The sequence below is a fragment of the Salvelinus namaycush genome, chromosome 23 (genome assembly GCF_016432855.1).
Source record: "Salvelinus namaycush isolate Seneca chromosome 23, SaNama_1.0, whole genome shotgun sequence".
Lineage (NCBI taxonomy): Eukaryota > Metazoa > Chordata > Actinopteri > Salmoniformes > Salmonidae > Salvelinus > Salvelinus namaycush.
The window spans coordinates 25270650-25292547 of record NC_052329.1 but is presented as its reverse complement, the minus strand read 5'-3'; the positions used below and the strand labels follow the sequence as shown (position 1 = coordinate 25292547).

Here is a 21898-nt window from a genome sequence, read left to right as displayed (position 1 = left end):
ATACAGTGCATTCGGAAAGTATTCAGACCCCTTGACGTTTTCCACATTTTGTTACAGCCTTATTCTAAAATGGATTAAATAAAAAATGTTCCTCATCAATCTACACACAATACCCCATAATGATAAAGCGAAAACAGTTTATATTTTATTTATTAAAATAAAAAACAGAAATACCTCACGTCTGGAGGAAACCTGCTACCATCCCTACAGTGAAGCATGGTGGTGGCAGCATCACGCTGTGGGTACGTTTTTTAGCGGCAGGGACTGGGAGACTAGTCAGGATCAAGGGAAATATGAACGGAGCAAAGTACAGAGATCCTTGATGAAAACCTGCTCCAGAGCGCTCAGGACCTCAGACTGGGGCAAAGGTTCGCCTTCTAACAGGACAACAACCCTAAGCACACAGCCAAGACAACTCAGGAGTGGCTTCGGGACAAGTCTCTGAATGTCCTTGAGTGGCCCAGCCAGAGCCCGGACTTGAACGCGATGGAACGTCTCTGGAGACCTGAAAATAGCTGTGCAGCGACGCTCCCCATCCAACCTGACAGAGCTTGAGAGGATCTACAGAGAAGAATGGGAGAAACTCCCCAAATACAGGTGTGCCAAGCTTGAAGCATCATACCCAAGAAGACTCGACGCTGTGATCGATGCCAAAGGTGCTTCAATAAAGTACTGAATAAAGGGTCTGAATACTTATGTGATATTTGAGTTTTTATTTTTTAAATATTTGCAAACATTTCTAAAACCTGTTTTTGCTCGTCATTATGGGTTATAGTGTGTAGATTGATGAGGGAAAAAAAACAATTGAATCCATTTTAGAATAAGGCTGTAACGTAACGAAATGTGGAAAAGGTCAAGGGGTCTTGAATAATTTCCGAATGCACTGTGATTGGCTGTTCCCACATATCATCATCTTCCTATCAAGTGAATAAAGACCACAAGACGCATTTCAAAACTTCCCAAAAAGTCACATATATTTATTTCTCAAAGTGGCATTTCAACCATCTAAACTTTACACAATTTTTTGTTTTAATTTACAAAAACCACATTTATTTTAAATACATCTGCAGATCACTTGAGACTAAATAGTATGTGCTGGATATCAAAATGAATATCTGGTTTTGAGTTCCTATATGACTATCCTTCACCTACTTTTAACTCCTCAAAGTGGCTATTTAAAAAAATACTTTAGAACATAAAACTATGAGTATACGGAAATAAACACGACTAGGATTGCAAAATTCCAGTAACTTTCCTAAAACTCCCAAGTTTTCCGGAAATCCGGGTTGGAAGATTCCGGGAATCAGGTTGGAATAAGAAACGCAGGAATCCTCCAAACGGGACTTCTGGAAAACCAGGGAATTTTGGGAAAGCTAGAATTTTACATCCCTAAATACGACACATTCACTTTAAAAGAGTACCTGTCCCATTCTACGACTTACTGTACCCTAATGGCATTTGACTGGTTTCTAGTGGAATGGTGATCGACAAAGAACTTCATCAAACAGTAGTACTATTCCTATCAGGGACATCGAGTCATTCAGAGCTAATGGCTATTTATTAGAAATTCAATAAACTTTTTTGACTTTCTTTAAGAGTAAAAAAAAGTTGCTGAACCCTAGTAGAAATATATAGGTTCTGCTTGCTCGACTAGAATACATGTTTTGAGGATGTCAGAGAATTGTGTGTCTGTGTCACTTGGTCCTGCGACAGACAACTGGCGGGTCTGTCTGTCTGTTGTTTAAATAGCTTCATGTCAATGTGATGAAGGGCAGATAAGCAGACCCTCTCTCTATCTCTCGTTCTCTCTCTCAATTTTTTCTGTCTCTCCTTTTTCTCTCTTTCCTGCTCTCTTTTTCTCTTTAGCAGATTGACTGAGCCCTTCAGAAAACACTGACTAGACAGTCAATCTCATTCATTGTTACTGGCCCTTACATACTGTACTTGTTGTGCTTTTATTTTGTCTAGATCAGGCCACATCAGATGTGTCCCATAGCGAAGGTATGTGTGTGTTTATGTATGCTACACTGTGAACACATCTACAACACTCTCTATCAGACACAGAAACATAAGTTGAGAGGTCATTGCAAGAGACTTGGAGTAGGGGATTGCAATTGAGGCGATAACAAGCAATGAGGGAATTCTGATTGGAGAAATAAAGCTGCTGAGAGTGCGTGAGGCTGTCCATCAGTCCTGTTGCTTGTGACCTGTCAGTCCGTCCATACATCTCTCCATTCGTCAGCACGTTCGTCTGTCTGTCTGTCCGTGGTCCCATGGGGGGGTGGGATTGAGTTGGAGTTGGGATGGGTCTAGGTGTCTAGGGGGGTCCTGTGGTCCTATGGACTCCCACTGTAGGAGTAGTCTGCCTTGTTGTGCATCACCAGCTTGTTGTCCACAAAGTAGAAGCTGTCGGACTGCGTTTTGTATGGGTGCAGGATCATCTCACTCACTGAGGAAGAAGGGAGAGCAAGGACATATCAGTGTGTGTGTGTTTGCGTAAGTGTGTGTGTTTGAGTGAACGTGTGTGTGTGTGTGTGTGTGTGTGTGTGTGTGTCGGCCTGTCTGGTATGGGTACAGGAAGTGCACGCATGCATGCGTGCTATGTCTGTGTCTCTGTTTCTATGAGTGTCTATACTCACTGATGTCCTCTGACAGAGGGGGGAACTCATAGATGTGTTCACAGGTGTTCTTGCTGCTGGGCATACAGAAACCAAACTCAAAATCAAAGCTCTTGAGGAGCTGCTCTCTGAAGTAGTGCCTCTCAATCATCCTGAAGTTGTTGATGGGCATGTCTCCCACTGTGAACTCCACACTGTGTCAGAAAGGACAGGGGGACAGAGAGATCTGATAAACTCTTGGAAACACACTTACACACATCATTAGTTTGTTATAGTTTGCTGCAGAACAGAAGTATAATTCCATGTTTCCTCATCTGCCCCCATTCTGTAGCCCTTTCCTGCAGTCCAATGAAACACTGACCTCATGGGTGGAATGTTATTCATATTTTTCAGAATTTCCTGATTAATAAAGATTATTTTAAACAGTCGAACATCTGGTGTTTCTATGTCAAACAATTTTGTTATATTTCAGTCTTCTATGATCTATATAAAGTGTAGTATTGGGATGCAAACTCCAAACATTTCAACTTTATATATGAAATAGTACAGGTGTCTTCTTTTTTTAAGCCCATAACCATGTGTGTGAGGTGTATACTTTGGTTTCAAAGTAGATTTGTTTAAGACTACCAAGAAACAGTGATTTAGCCCACTGCAGTAATTAATAACAACTGGCCTGAATGTCCTTTTCCTCATCTCTCTTTCTCTCTTTCTCTTTCTCCCTCTCTGCCTTCTTTTTTCTCTCTCTCTCCCTCTCTCTTTCTCTCTGCCCCCTACTGTACGGCCTTCCTGGCTCCTTGGTATCTGTCACTCACAAACACGCATGCAAGCACGTAGGCATGCACACACCTCCTCTCACTCTCTGAGAATAGCCCTCCCCATCTGTCTCCTCTTTGTAGAGCAGCAGGGCACTGAGTGTCCACCGCACCACCATTCTTACACACCCACACACCCTGGCGGCCATCTTAGCTGTGACTTACGTGGCTCCGACCTGGCGCAGCTGCAGGAAGGCGGGGGTGAACTGGTAACGGACGAAGCGGCCTCCGTTGGGGTCCAAGTCCTTCTTTTCGCCCGCTGCCACAGTGTCACAAAAGAGACCGTGTTAACAAGCCTGCTGTTTTGAAGCGCGGTCTCTCTGCTGTGTACCTCTCTGAATAGACACTGTTTCAGAGCCTTAGATGATCAACTCACACAGCGAAATAACACCTTCTCAATGGCGACCTAGCTAATAGGAGTAATTCATTCATGAATCATGCATATTACTGCCTGGGCCTAGTTAACCCAGAGGTTGAAGTCGGAAGTTTACATACACCTTAGCCAAATACATTTAAACTCAGTTTTTCACAATTCCTGACATTTAGTCCTAGTAAAAATTCCCTGTTTTAGGTCAGTTAGGATAACCACTTTATTTTAAGAATGTGAAATGTCAGAATAATAGTAGAGAGAATGATTTATTTCAGCTTTTAGTTCTTTCATCACATTCCCAGTGGGTCAGAAGTTTACATACACTCAATTAGTATTTGGTAGCATTGCCTTTAAATTGTTTAACTTGGGTCAAACGTTTCAGGTAGCCTTCCACAAGCTTCCCACAATAAGTTGGGTGAATTTTGGCCCATTCCTCCTGACAGAGCTGGTGTAACTGAGTCAGGTTTGTATACCTCCTTGCTCGCACACGCTTTTTCAGTTCTGCCCACAAATTTTCTATAGGATTGAGGTCAGGGCTTTGTGATGGCCACTCTAATACCTTGACTTTGTTGTCCTTAAGCCATTTTGCCACAACTTTGGAAGTATGCTTGGGGTCATTGTCCATTTGGAAGACTCATTTGCGACCAAGCTTTAACTTCCTGACTGATGTCTTGAGATGTTGCTTCAATATATCCACATATTTTTCATCCGTCATGATGCCATCTATTTTGTGAAGTGCACCAGTCCCTCCTGCAGCAAAGCAACCCCACAACACGATGCTGCCACCCCGTGCTTCATGGTTGGGATGGTGTTCTTCGGCTAGCAAGCCTCCCCCTTTTCCCCCCAAACATAACGATGGTCATTATGGCCAAACAGTTCTATTTTGGTTTCATCAGACCAGAGGACATTTCTCCAAAAAGTACGATCTTTGTTCCCATGTGCAGTTGCAAACCGTAGTCTGGCTTTTTTTAGGCAGTTTTAGAGCAGTGGCATCTTCCTTGCTGAGCGGCTTTTCAGGTTATGTCGATATAGGACTCGTTTTACTGTGGATATAGATACTTTTGTCCCTGTTTCCTCCAGCATCTTCACAAGGTCCTTTGCTGTTGTTCTGGGATTGATTAGCACTTTTCGCACAAAAGTACGTGTATCTCTAGGAGACAGACTTGTGGAGGTCTACAATTTTTTTTCTGAGGTCTTGGCTGATTTATTTTGATTTTCCCATGATGTCAAGCAAAGAGGCACTGAGTTTGAAGGTAGGCCTTGAAATACATCCACAGGTACACCTCCAATTGACTCAAATTATGTCAATTAGCCTACCAGAACCTTCTAAAGCCATGACATCATTTTCGGGAATTTTCCAAGCTATTTAAAGGCACAGTCAACTTAATGTATGTAAACTTCTGACCCACTGGAATTGTGAATTATAAGTGAAATAATCTGTCTGTAAACAATTGTTGGAAAAATGACTTGTGTCATGCACAAAGTAGATGTCCTAACCGACTTGCCAAAACTATAGTTTGTTAACAAGAAAAAAAGTTTGGGGTCACTAAGAAATGTCCTTGTTTTTGAAAGAAAAGCACATTTTTTGTCCATGAAAATAACATAAAATCAGAAATACAGTCTAGACATTGCTAATGCTGTAAATGACTATTGTAGTGTTTTGTAGCGTTTTGAACGGTCGTGTACATAGCACAGACAGGCCTAATACTGACCTGGTGCTGGTGGTTTGGTGATCTCAAACAGCACCGTCCCTGTCTCCATGTCTTGATTAAATACATTATAATGGGGGACATGTTTCTAATATCTGTACTGTATAATGTGATAGTTTCGACATAGCACATACCTGGTGCAGGGGGCTTGGTGATCTCAAACAGAACCGTTCCTGTCTCCATGTCTCGGATCTTGAACCGTGTGAAGTCGATCATGTGAACGTTCTCCTCTGGGGAACATAGGTAGTCTGAAACAGAAAGGAGACAGAGCACCTTTTAATTTGAATACAGGAGTGCTACAGGAGGGCAACATGCTCTACAGAACACTTTTTAATCTGAATACAGGAGGGCTACATACTCTACAGAACACCTTTTAATCTGAATACAGGAGGGCTACATACTCTACAGAACACCTGTTAATCTGAATACAGGAGGGCTACATACTATACAGAACACCTTTTAATCTGAATACAGGAGGGCTACATACTCTACAGAACACCTTTTAATCTGAATACAGGAGGGCTACATACTCTACAGAACACCTTTTAATCTGAATACAGGAGGGCTACATACTCTACAGAACACCTGTTAATCTGAATACAGGAGGGCTACATACTCTACAGAACACCTTTTAATGTAACGCCTCACTGCGGTGACGGTCAGCGCTCTTCTTCTGCCGTCCACTCGCCTGACGCAAAGACTCCTGGACGGCTCTCCAGGTCTCCTTAGAGCGCTGCACCCACTCCTCCACCGCAGGAGCCTCGGTCTGGCTCTGATGCCATGGCCCCAACACACACTCAAATGGTGACATGTTGGTAGAGGAGTGGCTTAGTGAGTTCTGGGCAATCTCTGCCCAGGGGATGTATCTTGACCACTCCCCTGGCTGGTCCTGGCAATACGACCGCAGAAACCTACCCACCTCCTGGTTCACTCTCTCCACCTGCCCATTACTCTCCGGGTGATACCCCGAGGTCAGGCTGACCGAGACCCCCAGATGCTCCATAAACGCCTTCCATATTCTGGACGTGAACTGGGGACCCCGATCAGAAACGATATCCTCGGGCACCCCGTAGTGCCGGAAGACATGGGTAAATAGTGCCTCCGCAGTCTGCAGGGCCGTAGGGAGACCGGGCAACGGGATAAGACGGCAGGACTTAGAGAACCAATCCACAACGACCAGGATCGTGGTGTTCCCCTGAGACAAGGGAAGATCAGTAAGAAAATCCACCGATAGATGGGACCACGGCCGTTGTGGAACGGGGAGGGGTTGTAATTTCCCTCGTGGCAAATGTCTAGGAGCCTTACTCTGGGCGCACACCGAACAGGAGGAGACATAGAATCGCACGTCTCTCACCAAGGTAGGCCACCAGTACTTCCCTCTGAGACTTCGCACTGTCCTTGAAATATCCGGGTGACCTGACGAGGGTAGACTATGAGCCCATCGAATCAATTGATCATGAACAGCGAGCGGCACATACCTACGACCCTCCGGGCACTGTGGAGGCGCAGGTTCCGCCCATAGTGCCCGCTCGATGTCCGTGTCCACCTCCCATACTACCGGTGCTACCAGCTTAGCCGCCGGAATGATGGGAGTAGGATCGATGGACCGGTCATCAGTGTCGTATAGTCGGGACAGCGCATCGGCCTTAGTATTAAGGGAACCTGGTCGATACGAAATCGTAAAACGAAATCGGGTAAAGTACATGGCCCACCTTGCCTGACGAGGATTCAGTCTCCTAGCTGATCGGATATACTCCAGATTCTGGTGGTCGGTCCAGATGAGAAAAGGGTGCTTAGCCCCCTCAAGCCAGTGTCTCCACACCTTCAGAGCCTTGACCATGGCCAACAACTCCCTATCCCCCACATCATAATTCCGCTCCGCTGGCCCGAGCTTCTTAGAAAAAAAGGCACAGGGGCGGAGCTTCGGTGGCGTACCCGAGCGCTGGGAGAGCACAGCCCCAACCCCAGCCTCGGATGCGTCCACCTCAACTATGAACGCCAAAGAGGGGTCAGGATGCGCCAACACTGGCGCGTCGGTGAACAGCGCCTTCAAACGACAGAAAGCTCTCTCCGCCTCTGCGGACCACTGCAAGCGCACCGGGCCCCCCTTCAGCAGTGAGGTAATAGGGGCCGCCACCTGACCAAAACCCCGGATAAACCTCCGGTAGTAATTGGCAAACCCTAAGAACCGCTGCACCTCCTTTACCGTGGTCGGAGTCGGCCAATTACGCACGGCTTTTACGCGGTCATCCTCCATTACCATCCCCGAGGTGGAAATGCGATAACCCAGGAAGGAAACGGCTCGTTTGGAAAACTCACATTTCTCTGCCTTCACGTACAGGTCATGCTCCAGCAGTCGCCCACGAACCTTGCGCACCAGAGACACATGCTCGGCGCGTGTAGCGGAGTAGATCAAGATGTCGTCAATATACACCACTACACCCTGTCCGTGCAGGTCTCTGAGAATCTCATCAACGAAGGATTGAAAGATGGCTGGAGCATTCTTCAACCCGTACGGCATGACGAGGTACTCATAATGGCCAGATGTGGTACTAAACGCGGTTTTCCACTCATCTCCCTCCCGAATACGCACCAGATTATATGCGCTCCTGAGGTTCAATTTTGTGAAGAATCGCGCCCCGTGAAATGATTCCACCGCCGTAGCGATGAGAGGTAGTGGGTAACTAAAACCCACAGTGATGGAATTTAGACCTCGATAATCAATACACGGACGCAAACCACCCTCCTTTTTCTTCACAAAAAAGAAACTCGAGGAGGCGGGTGACATGGAGGGCCGAATGTACCCCTGTCCCAGAGCCTCCGTGATGTATGTCTCCATAGCCAACGTCTCCTCCTGGGACAACAGATACACGTGACTCCTGGGGAGTGCAGCGTTTACCTGGAGGTTTATCACGCAATCCCCCTGTCAATGGGGAGGTAATAGGGTCGCCTTCCTCTTACTAAAGGCGATAGCCAAATCGCCATACTCAGCAGGAATGCGCACGGTGGAAACCTGGTCTGGACTCTCCACCGTTGTCGCACCGATGGAAACTCCTAAACACCTGCCTGAACACTCATCAGACCACCCCTGGAGAGCTCCCTGTCTCCACGAAATTGTAGGATTGTGAATAGCCAGCCAGGGAATCCCTAACACCACCGGAAACGCAGGTGAATCAATAAGGAACAGACTAATCCGCTCCTTATGATTTCCCTGCGTCATCATATCCAGAGGTATCGTGGCCTCCCTGACCAGCCCTGACCCTAATGGTCGACTATCTAAGGAGTGCACGGGGAAAGGGGGGTCTACCTTGACGAGCGGAATCCTCAACCTCTGGGCGAGTCCGCGATCAATAAAATTCCCCGCTGCGCCTGAATCGACTAGCGCCTTATGCTGGAGAGATGGGAAAAACCTTAGAAAATAGATTAACAAAAACATGTGACCAACAGGAAGCTCTGGGAGAGTGTGGTGCTGACTCACCTGAGGTGACCGAGGAGTGTTCTGCCTGCCCTCTCGACTCCCAGATGGACTCCTCCAGCACCGACCGGAAGTGTGCCCTCTCCGGCCACAATGGGTACAGGAGGAGCCTCCTCCTCCGGTCTCCCTAGACGCAGCCCCTCCTAGCTCCATAGAAATGGGAGCGGGGGGGGCAGGAGGTGGAACTGACAGGACCCTCTCAGAACGTCCGCGAGCAGCCAGCAGATGGTCTATCCGGATTGACATGTCGATCAGCTCATCCAAGCTGAGCGTAGCGTCCCGACAAGCCAGCTCTCTGCGGACGTCCTCCCTTAGGCTACACCTGTAGTGGTCTATCAGGGCCCTGTCGTTCCACCCTGCTCCAGCAGCCAAAGTACGGAAATCCAGCGCAAAATCCTGCGCGCTCCTCGTCCCCTGCCGGAGATGGAACAACCTCTCACCCGCCGCTCGGCCATCCGGGGGATGATCAAACACAGCCCGGAAACGGCGGGTGAACTCCAGGTATTGACCCCTCGCTGAGTCGGGTCCATTCCATACGGCGTTGGCCCACTCCAGGGCCCTACCCGACAGGCAGGAAACGAGGACACTCACGCTCTCCTCGTCCGAGGGAGCAGGCCGAATGGTGGCCAGGTAGAGATCAAGTTGGAGTAGAAATCCCTGGCACCCGGCCGCTGCTCCATCGTACTCCCTCGGAGGCGTGATGCGCAGGACGCTGGCACCGGCTCCCGCTGGAGGAGATGGTAAAGTTGCTGGTGGGAGGGTAGGTGGGGTAGTAGGGAGACCACTCCTCTCCCAACGGTCCATCCTCTCCCTCATCTGATCCATTGCCGAACCAATGCGATGTAGGATGGACGTATGATGCAGGACTCTCTCCTCCATTGTGGGGAGAGGTGTGGTCGCTGCTCCTGCTGACTCCATCAGTAGGTGCGGGCTTCTGTAACGCCAGGAGAATGATGGGTGTAGAGTCAGGCGCAGAGAGAGCAGAAGTTTACGGGAACAAAAACGCTTTAATGTCCACAGTGAAAACAGGAACAGGTACAAAAGGGGTGACGCCAAAACACAGGCGCAAACACAACCCACAGACCAACTGTTTAAAATAAACTGGACAGCGAAAAACCCACAATCAAATAATCCACTCCTGACGTAACATGAACACACAATAAGCCCGCACAAACACTAGCGGGCGAAACTAACCTAAATAGTACACCTCCCAAAACCCCAACAAGAAACAGGTGAAAACAATTAGACAGACATAAACGAAAAGGAAAAAGGGATCGGTGGCAGCTAGTAGACCGGCGACGACGACCGCCGAGCGCCACCCGAACGGGAAGGGGAGTCACCTTCGGTAGTATTCGTGACATTTAATCTGAATACAGGAGGGCTACATACTCTACAGAACACCTTTTAATCTGAATACAGGAGGGCTACATACTCTACAGAACACCTTTTAATCTGAATACAGGAGGGCTACATACTCTACAGAACACCTTTTAATCTGAATACAGGAGGGCTACATACTCTACAGAACACCTGTTAATCTGAATACAGGAGGGCTACATACTCTACAGAACACCTGTTAATCTGAATACAGGAGGGCTACATACTCTACAGAACACCTTTTAATCAAAGGAATGAACAGTAGTTCCACAAAGACTATGTGATACTTTTACGATACATTTGTTCAAGTTCATGAACATTCTAGAATTGTCAACCTCTTGCATACAAACCAGACCAGAAATGTTTAATATATTAGTATAAAAGTTCACTTTTATCAAATAGAGGAATGTAAAAGCGTGAAACTTGGTACACCTGGACTACAAGTAATACTAGCTATGTTAAAAGACAATTATGCAGTTGTTAAAGCCTTGTGCACACTGATTCAGCTCTTCCAAAACATGCCCCTTCACTAAACACTCTGACCCTGCCGCATCCAGCCACTTGGCCAGCCTGTCAGATCCTCACCTAACACAGAGACAGAAATAGCTATTTTTATTCCTCTAATCCTTGAGTCTGCCAAGATGTGACACTGACAATAACCACAGAACCTCTCTGTGATAACATGCAGGCCCACAGTGTTTTGTGTCACACTAACAGAACTGACAGCTTGGAATATGAGACACTTCTATAAGGACCTCTCCCAGAACTCACAGTTTGGAATATGAGACACTTCTATAAGGCCCTCTCCCAGAACTCACATTTTGGAATATGAGACACCTCTATAAGGCCCTCTCACAGAACTTACAGTTTGGAATATGTGGAAGGAAAAATATTAGGACAGAAATAGAACACTAACAAACACGTATGGTTCCAATACAGCTCAGTTGGTTGAAGCATGTTGTCGAGGGCAACACCAGGGGGCCAGCCAACATAACCTAAGGTTTGGGTCGAGAGTACTGTACGCTGATCCCACACTCTTAGAAAAAAAGGGTTACAAAAGGGTTCTTCGGCTGTCCCCATAGATTAACCCTTTTTGGTTCCAGGTAGAATCCTTTTTGGTTCCATGTGGAGCCCTCTCTGTGGAAAGGATAATACATGAAACGCAAAAGACTTCTAGCTGGAACCAAAAAGGGTTCTTCAAAGGGTTATCCTATGGGGAAATGCGTAGAACCCTTTTAGGTTCTAGATAGCACCCTTTTTACAGATCTGTGCCTAAGGGACAGCATCTACAGCCCTGTGGCATACACTCACCTCCCCACAGGCTGTGGATTAGGACTAAGAGGCTTACATTGTTTCACCGTCACATGGACAGATTGGGAGACGTTAAGGGGATTTGGGGAAACTATAGGTTTTGCTGTAGTATAACCCCCATTCCCCCGACACCACCCCACACATTGACCCATACACCCCTCCCTACCTGCGTCCCATTAATGGAAACTACAGGTGGGCACCTGCCTCTAAGCCTTTGATATAACTTCATGTCAAAACTGTACTGAGGTAGAATAGTAAGAGCACGTTCTAGTAAGAGTTCAGCGAGCCCTCAAACACACACAAAACATACACACACTTGAGTGTGCACACACTCTCTCTCTTTCTCTCTCTTGCCTCTCTCTCTCTCTCTCTCTCTCTCTGTCTCTCTTCCTCTCTCTCTTCAGTTCTTTACTTTCCTAAGGGTTAGGAAGCAGATGGACCAAACTGGCTAGCCAATGGCCAGGAGATATTTTTAGCCTTCCTGTTACCTAGCTGTGCTACATGGAGAGAGGGGAGGTGTGTGTATGTGTAAGTAAGTATGAAAGGTCTTGTGTGTGTGTTTGTGTATACACATGCACGCGTGTGTGTCTGTGTGTATGTGTGCGCTCACATACGTGTGTGTGTCTATGTGAGTGGAGGAGGGGGGAGTGTTGGACTCAAAGGGCCTTCACACAAATCTGCTGAGGTCTTAAGACGACGCCCTCGTTCCCTGCTCAGGCTCCGGTGTTGTTAGGTTCATTAAAATAATTGGTAGCAGGCTTTGGACTCTGCTGTGTGTGTGTGTGTGTGTGTGTGTGTGTGTGTGTGTGTGTGTGTGTGTGTGTGTGTGTGTGTGTGTGTGTGTGTGTGTGTGTGTGTGTGCTGTGCAGATGGCAGTAATTCCCTTGTGAGTTGTGACTGGGTCTCTTGGCTACTTTCCATCTCACCTACTACCCACCTGTCATTATAATCCACACCACAGTACTACTACACCTACAGATAGATAGTAACAACTGTATATACTGTACGTGTGTGTGTGTGTGTGTGTGTGTGTGTGTGTGTGTGTGTGTGTGTGTGTGCGTGCGTGCGTGCGTGCGTGCGTGCGTGCGTGCGTGCGTGCGTGCGTGCGTGCATGCGTGTGTATTCTGTACTGGTGGGATAATGGACCTTTTTAATATGTAAGACCGGGGGTCTATGTCTAAGTCCAGAAAGGTTGTCTCAGTGGAGTTGATGGGAAAGCACTCAGCACTGGGATAGCCACACAACATCACATGTCTGCTGGAATAACAGACCAGTCAACATATTTACTGTACATGTAGCTCTCCAACTTAAACCAGCAACCACAAATTCTGTGATTTTTACTTCTGAGGCCAACCTACTGCAAGCTCTGCGGGTTACAGTGGTTCACAAAATAACTGATGTTGATGTATGACACTTATCTGTACTACTAAGAATATTATGCCAGAGTCAAGTTTCAAGTTTTATTTGTCACATGCACATGTACAGTGACATGCTTATCTTGTAAGCACTATCCAACAGTGCAGTATTCAATATCAAAATAGTATAACTAATACAAAAATATAAAATCTTGAGAAATAAGAGAGGAAGAAAAAGACAAAAACAGAAGAATGTCAGGTATATTCAAGGTCAGTGCCAATACCAAATGGACAATGTGTAGTGATACTGGAGTATTGAGGTAGATACTGTAGCTGTAGGTGAATAACACAGTGATTTAGGGGTAAATGTGGTAAATAAACAGTAGGAATATGGAGGGCTGCACACTACAGTATATCTTCAATAATTGACCATTTCGTTCAAACACTAACTTACAGCTCTTAGGCTAACCTTTTCCTCCTTGGGGAGCACAGGTCATTCAGGTTCAAATCGGTGTGAAATAATACATTTCAAATGAAATGTTGCTGTCCCCTCAATAATAAACAAAGAATTATAGAACAGACCTACAGTGTTAGAATGTAAATATTCATAACAAAACACTGTAGACTATTACAGCTCTATAACATGATTGTAGGTCAGTTATATGTGTAGTGACTGAATGCCCTTCATTTGCACTCTGACTCTGGTGCCATATGGTAGGTGTTATCTAACACCTAACACGTTAGATCAGAGGCCCAAGCTGTGTCCAGGCATCGGCTAACAAGTGGTAGAGCAGAATAGTGCGGCCATTAAATCCTCATCAACACACAACCATGCTGCATCACGGTGTAAGAAAAGTCAAGTGTACATTCAATCTCTGGTTTAAAAAATAATGCTGTGCCGTATGCAAAATTGTAAGAAATTACGTTATTATGACCATTCAATTTCTATAATCGATGTCCCTTTTTCCAATCTGTCACTCAACCCCAAAGGCTCCACCCACATTTCTACAGCCATGACAACTACAACCACAGTGTGTTGGAAATTAAGGTGCTGTTACCCTGGCAACACTGGCACTATGTTCTTGGCACATGGCAGCCTTGCCTTCTTTACTGTGACCGGGATGTCTGATAAGAGTGATGTTCTCAGAACATGAGACGGCTACAGATCAGCTAGCTAAACAGGAGCTCCACGAGAAAATTGTATGAGCCCCACTACCCATACTGCAGTACAAGGGTTGCATCTCAATAGTCATCACCATGACCCATAGTACAAAGAAGGCCACATCTCAATAGTCTAAAGTGGCTTCCTCCCCTTTACTGATCTGAACACAGACAAATAATTTATGGAGGATGCCAACTGAACCAGGAAATTGCTTTCACCTGTTCATTTCATTCATGTCAGTGTAGATTGCCGGAAGGAGACGAGGAGAGACTATTGAGACACACCCAAAGTGACCAATACTCCATTGCTCATCACAAAAGATGACAATGATAATACCACTACATTATCTGTACCTACTGTAGGTCCAATAGTCATTGAGCCATCTGAAGTAACAGGGTCTGAAATGCTGGAGGCTCAGAGTAAGATAGCATCAGAGACCTTTGTGCAGGCAATGCCAAAAGGCACATGGACCCTGTTCCATCAGAGACTGTCATGATGACTCCCTGTAATGCTTGTATGAGCATGAGCTATTCAATCATTTCAACTAACATGGCGTGGGCCACGTTAATCAGCCATCCCTGATTATTCATGTAGCCTAAATATTGTATTCCCTTCGCTACACATCCCGATACACAATATACACCGCACATCATATAAGTGATCATGTCAGCTTCCTCATTGGGAAATCTACTCTCTGATTGATTTCTGTTGTAGCTTTAGCTTTGCCCACTCATCCAGTCCAGTGGGCAGGTAGGTAGGGAGAGAATACACTACATGGCTGCCTAGCGTTAACTTGAATCTTTGGCCCGTGAAACACTCCACTGCAAAACGCGTGTGTGATTATAAATCTGAAGCTGACTGGACAGATTACCGACAGATGCCCTGCAGAGGAGGGATAGCAACACGCCAAGTTACACACACACACACACACACACTCACACACTCACACACACACACACACGCACACGCACACGCACACGCACACGCACACGCACACACACACACACACACACACACACACACACACACACGCTAAGTCAGCCAGAATTACAGATGGAGAGAGAATGTCATCAGACATTCCACACTATGCTAATTAACCTGCGCTAATTTCCCTCATCGTGATCCAGACAGTGTGAACATTTGCATAGAAATAAATGTACTCTACTTGTAAACAAATGTCATACCCAACGAGTCACCAAAAAGCCCTGCAATCACAGCTCCTAAATGTCTCTACATTCTCTCTCCTCACTGAGTAAGGCCTGCATGTACATAATAGATGGACATAAGTACAGTAATAGCCGCTGTTAAAATCCTAACAGACCTCATCCGCTGTACTTTTATGGCTGGGGGCAGTATTGAGTAGCTTGGATGAATAAGGTGCCCAGAGTAAACTGCCTGCTACTCAGTCCCTGAAGCTAAGATATGCATATTATTAGTAGATTTGGATAGAAAACACTCTGAAGTTTCAAAAACTGTTTGACTGATGTCTGTGAGTATAACAGAACTCATATGGCAGGCAAAAACCTGAGAAAAAATCCAACCAGGAAGTGGGAAATCTGAGGTTTGTAGGTTTGCCTATCCAATATACAGTGTCTATGGGGTCATAATGCACTTCCTAAGGCTTCCACTAGATGTCAACAGTCTTAGAACCTTGTTTGATGCTTCTACTGTGAAGGAGGGGGGAATGAGAGCTGATTGAGTCAGGGGTCTGGCAGAGTGCCACGAGCTCACTCAGGCGTGCCCCCGTGAGAGGTAGCTGTGTTCCTTTTCGTTTCTAAAGACAAAGGAATTCTCCGGTTGAAACATTATTGAAGATTTATGTTAAAAACATTCTAAAGTTTGATTCTATACATTGTTTGACATGTTTCTACGAACTGTAATGGAATATTTTGACTTTTCGTCTGGACTAAGTGTGCCTGCGCGTCGTGAATTTGGATTTTTTAACTAAACGCGTGAACAAAAAGGAGCTATTTGGACATAAATTATGGACGTTATCGAACAAAACAAACATTTATTGTGGAACTGGGATTCCTGGGAGTGCATTCTGATGAAGATCATCAAAGGTAAGTGAATATTTATAATGCTATTTCTGACTTCTGTTGACTCCACAACATGGCGGGTACCTGTATGGCTTGTTTTTGTGTCTGAGCGCCATACTCAGATTATTGCATGGTGTGCTTTTTCCGTAAAGTTTTTTTGAAATCTGACACAGCGGTTACATTAAGGAGAAGTTTATCTTAAGTTCCATGTGTAATACTTGTATCTTTTATCAATGTTTATTATGAGTATTTCTGTAAATTGATGTGGCTCTGCAAAATCACCAGATGTTTTGGAGGCAAAACATTACTGAACATAACACGCCAATGTAAACTAAGATTTTTGGATATAAATATGAACTTTATCAAACAAAACATACATGTATTGTGTAACATGAAGTCCTATGAGTGTCATCTGATGAAGATCATCAAAGGTTAGTGATTCATTTTATCTCTATTTCTGCTTTTTGTGACTCCTCTCTTTGACTGGAAAAATGGCTGTGTACTGACCTAACATAATCAGATGGTGTGCTTTCGTCGTAAAGCCTTTTTGAAATCGGACACTGTGGTGGGATTAACAACAAGTTATCTTTAAAATGGTGTAAAATACTTGTATGTTTGAGGGATTTTTATTATGAGATTTCTGTTGTTTGAATTTTGCGCCCTGCAATTTCACTGGCTGTTGTCAAGTCGATCCCGTTAACGGGATCTCAGCCATAAGAAGTTTTAAGGGTCATTTAAGTGATCATTGTGTATATTTCCTCACAAGGAACGACAACACAAGATTGTGATTTACGTCTAAAACATTGAGAGAGGGACAGAAAGACGGAGTCACGACAAATATGGCGTGAATCATCATATTCAACATGAAGAGGTTCCACTTCCTATTCATCTGAATGGTTATCCTTGAAGAGGAGAGAAGGAGAGGAGAGGAAGAGATGAAAGGAGAGAAGAGAAGGATGAGAGTAGAGAGTAAGAGAGGAATGGAGAGGATTCGATGAGAGGTGGGAGAAGAGAAGAGGAAGATTATACATTGTAATTAAATGTTAAAACAGTTCTGTCCATTAACAGCATTACAGCAACAACCTGGTCCATGATGACCTTTACCAGTATTCCCTTGAGTAACTAGGCTAATAAAGATGAATAAAGCTATGGCTTAATTTACATAGAAAACCATCAAAAGGACATTTCTGCAATCCCACCAGGAGTTGACCTGCATATTACAATACATAAATGTCTGAGTAGAGACAGCCTATTGATATCATTGAGCAAGGTGGCCCAGTTGATCTACGCATCTATGGAGGGTATATGAATAAGTATGTGTGTGTGTGTGTAAAGTATGTATGTGTGTCTCTGTGTGTGTGTATTCCTTTGTAATTAATACATTTGTCTCTGTCTAAATTCAGTCTGATTGGTCCAAGCACACTTCCAGTATGCAGCAGGACAGAGCACAAATGAACCTGCATTGTATCAGTCTGCAGTCAAAATCAAATCAAATTACATTTTATTGGTCACATACACATATTTAGCTAGATGTTATTGTGGGTGTAGCGAAATTCTTGTCGATGGCTACATTGTCAGGTGTATTGATGTTCCAGTACCAGCATGGTTCAGTGAGTCAGAACATTGAGCAGTGGCTTACTGCTTACTCTTCAAAGCAGAGGGATTCTCTCTGTAATGAACTTCACCAAAACACTTCCTTCAAACTGCTGGCTGTGCAGATATCAGATAGGAGCTGCTTGGCAGAGACTTGAGGGATGCCACTGCACTGTGCAGTTAAAAGGCCAGTTGACTTTGTAGTCTAATCTACACAGAGTACCACTGTTGTCTTGCTGACTTCAGCGTGTGTGTGAGCGTGCGTTTGTGTGTGTGTGTGTGTACTGCATCACAAGACAATTGCCATACAGGTGGCCATTCATCAACCTGTAATGACTAAAAGGTGATATTAAAATGACAAGTGGGTGACATTAGACAGTTCATGAGAACCAACTCTAACATTGATAGAGTTTATACTGTAACTGATAAACGTTTTTGTTCCCTGTTTGTGCGGAAGTATGTCATCCTAACGGTCTGGCACCTGATAATAATATGAGCTCTAGGTCTTATTGTATGTGCTTATGGAGGCATTGTAGACACTGTGTGTGGGATAGAAATGGGCTTCACAGAGTGTGAGTCGAGCTCTATGGATCGTTCTGTGTGAATTAGGATCCGGCGGATACAGTATATCACTGTGTCCTCTGTCTCTCATCTAGATACAGTATATCACTGTGTCCTCTGTCTCTCATCTAGATACAGTATATCACTGTGTCCTCTGTCTCTCATCTAGATACAGTATATCACTGTGTCCTCTGTCTCTCATCTAGATACAGTATATCACTGTGTCCTCTGTCTCTCATCTAGATACAGTATATCACTGTGTCCTCTGTCTCTCATCTAGATACAGTATATCACTGTGTCCTCTGTCTCTCATCTAGATACAGTATATCACTGTGTCTTCTGTCTCTCATCTAGATACAGTATATCACTGTGTCCTCTGTCTCTCATCTAGATACAGTATATCACTGTGTCTTCTGTCTCTCATCTAGATACAGTATATCAGTGTGTGCTATATGGGATGCTTTGTATTAGCTGAGCTCTGCAGCACAGACAGGCCCTGTGGTTGGTCTGTGCGTGTGTACATATCGATGGATGGTTCTTTGTGTGTATAGTTTGGTTGTTATGTGTGTGAATCAAGGATCCTGGGTGTATTTAGATATAGGGTGTCACTGTCCTCTCAGTCTGCGTTCTACGGGCTGCCGCTGCTCCATATGGTCAAGGAGATCTGGTTCGTCTGGAATCCTATGTGTGGTTCTGTCTGTGTATGTGTGAACATAAGGGACCCTGCTCTATGAGTGTTATTGCTCTATGAGTGTCTATGAGCTCTATGAGTGTTATTGCTCTATGAGTGTCTATGAGCTCTATGAGTGTTTTTGCCCTATGAGTGTCTATGAGCTCTATGAGTGTTTATGCTCTATGAGTGTCTATGAGCTCTATGAGTGTTTATGCTCTATGAGTGTCTATGAGCTCTATGAGTGTTTATGAATAATATGTGGCCATGCGTGTGTGTATCTCTTCCTGTGCGACTGTGTGTGTGTGTTTGTCCGTGTGCTTGCCCATGTGTGTCGGCAGCTCGGTGGCAGCCAGATGCCGGAAGGCTCTGAAGTGGCAGCGTCTCCCAGGTTCCCTCTGTCTCTCTCTCTTAATGCCTCTCTCTCTTTCCCTCTTTTTCTCTCCCTGAGAGGAGTGCCACTCTTCACTTCCTTTTCCTTTAACAGCATCACCTAGCAACGCTCCTTCTGATGCCGTGCCAGGACATTCTGCTTTCTGCTCCACCTCTACCCCCTTTCCTCCCCTCCATCCACCTCTCCTCCTCCTCCACCTTTCCTCCCCTCCACCCACCCACCTCTCCTCCTCCTCTACCTTTCCTCCTCTCCACCTTTCCTCACCTTCCCCCCACCTCTCCTCCTCCTCAACCCCCTTTCCTCCCCTCCACCCACCTCTCCTCCTCCTCCACCTTTTCTCCTCTCCTCTCCATCCACCTCTCCTCCTCTTCTACCTTTCCTCCTCTACCTTTCCACCTCTCCTCCTCCTCTACCTTTCCACCTCTCCTCCTCCTCTACCTTTCCTCCTCTCCTCCTCCTCTACCTTTCCTCCTCTCCACCCACCTCTCCTCCTCCTCTACCTTTCCTCCTCTCCACCCACCTCTCCTCCTCCTCTACTTTTCCTCCTCTCCACCCACCTCTCCTCCTCCTCTACCTTTCCTCCTCTCCTCCTCCTCTACCTTTCCTCCTCTCCACCCACCTTTCCTCCTCCTCTACCTTTCCTCCTCTCCACCATCCTCTCCTCCTCTACCTTTCCTCCTCTCCACCCATCTCTCCTCCTCCTCTACTTTTCCTCCTCTCCACCCACCTCTCCTCCTCCTCTACCTTTTCTCCCCCACCTGTCCACTTTGCATAACCAAGACAAAGCAGAGCTGAACGGATCATGTTAGGGTTAATTCAAATGGTAATGAAACACTATCAGCTGGTCTCAGATCTGTTTGTGCTGTATAGATGTAACTTATATGGTTGTTGTCATGAAAAATCAGGGTAATGAAATGCTATTTTACAGTGATCTGATAAAGTGGTGTCAGACCACTGGGCCTCATGCTGTGTGTGTGCGCATGTGTGTGAGTGTCCGTGTGTCTTTCTCTGTCTGGAACTTAACAGAAGGTAGGGACAGTAACAGAAAGGTTGCTGGTTTGAATCTCCGAGACGACTAGGTGGAAAATCTGTCTGTACCCTTGAGCAAGACACTTAACCCTAAGTAAGTTGCTCTGGATAAGAGCGTTGACTGAAATGTAAAAAAAAAAAAAGAGATGGGAAAGACATTTTACACACTTGCTCAGAAAGCAATTTGGCTGTTACTGCCTGAGGCTCTGCCTGTAATACATTACAGTGTGATGCAGAACACCTTCAGATATGTCTTGGAACAGATGTGTCAACATACAACATGGTACATTGACATGAACTCCACGTAATAGGGATGTGGGTTTTATGCAGGTTCTATGCCTTATGTACAGTCCTTATATTCATACACAGTGGACGACAAGGCTACAGGATATGATAGAGCCTCAGGTTATTCCAAAACTGGACACAATACAGCATGGGCTGACACTGATCTGCATTTCTTGCATCGAATGCTTCAAAGCTCACAGAAGTATTGCGGAGGAGTAAAATTAGACTCAGCCTTGAGTCATGCTGTTCTTATAGAAAGGACCTGTATGACACAAGATGGCCGTTCATGGCATTCATCAACAGCAAGCGACTGCCATATATAGTTCTTAAAGAAAGGGACCTGTTTTGACACAAGATGTCTGTTCATGGCATTCATCATCAGCAAGCGACTGGCTGTCATTTATAGCTCCTAATCCCCCAGATTAGCCAGGAGGAGTTAGAAGACTTTTCAGCCACAAGCGTCCTTCACATCTCCCTCTTTCTTTCTTTTGACTTGACTCGAGCTGTCAATCAACATGGATAAATACACAAGGAGACCTATTTACAGTACATGCCCAAAACCTAACATTTGACAGTCTCCCACAGGAACAAATCTACATTAGAAATAGTTATTTTTTTCAGGATGATAGTGATAGGCTTATTATTTTTTTCACACAGCATGTCTCAGATATGCTGCCTGTAGGCTACTGGTTGGCTGCCTGGCTGACTGTGAGGTGATTGGCTGGCTGGCTGGCTGACTGTGAGGTGATTGGCTGACTGGCTGTGAAGTTTCATTGAAAGGTTGTGTTTTTATTTAAGAGCTAAATGCAGATGAGATCTCCTCCCTCCTTAGCCCCCGCTTGGTCTGTTGTTCGGTCGGTGTGAAAAAGCAGCTTGATTTTGAAGGGAATGTGTGAGAGGGCCTGTGTCTGTTTGTATAATGGTCTGGGGGAGATGTATCAGGAGGGTTTACGCCTCCATCACACCGACAGCGTCATTGAGCAAAATGGTAAGCAGCATCATCTGGATATGTATGCAACAAAAGTTCAATATTCACTTTCTGCTACCATTTCTGTCAAGCCGTCTACACAGACAGTTTGATACATACGTTCGATAAATCCAACGTATGCACCACACAGAACACACTGCAACTGCCTCT

General features: G+C 45.4%; 1 protein-coding gene across 1 annotated transcript; it reads right to left on the bottom strand.

The window, feature by feature from the left end:
* Nucleotides 1-1364: 1364 nt before the first annotated feature.
* Nucleotides 1365-5561, bottom strand: LOC120018800 (protein unc-119 homolog A-like). The gene is made up of 5 exons (XM_038962014.1): nt 5513-5561; nt 3742-3750; nt 3596-3689; nt 2640-2812; nt 1365-2449 (listed from the first exon to the last, which is right to left on the bottom strand). The coding sequence occupies exons 1-5, from the start codon at nt 5559-5561 to the stop codon at nt 2337-2339; spliced, it is 438 nt and encodes a 145-aa protein (XP_038817942.1). The 3' UTR covers nt 1365-2336.
* Nucleotides 5562-21898: the final 16337 nt, after the last annotated feature.

Excerpts from the sequence above, each read along its gene's own strand:
- LOC120018800 (XM_038962014.1), bottom strand. The coding sequence starts at position 5,561 with ATGGAGACAGGGACGGTGCTGTTTGAGATCACCAAACCACCAGCACCA. Across the intron at positions 2,813-3,595 it reads CTGCGCCAGGTCGGAGCCAC|TGTGGAGTTCACAGTGGGAG; the intron begins GTAAGTCACAGC and ends TTTCTGACACAG. Across the intron at positions 2,450-2,639 it reads CCCTCTGTCAGAGGACATCA|TGAGTGAGATGATCCTGCAC; the intron begins GTGAGTATAGAC and ends CTTCTTCCTCAG.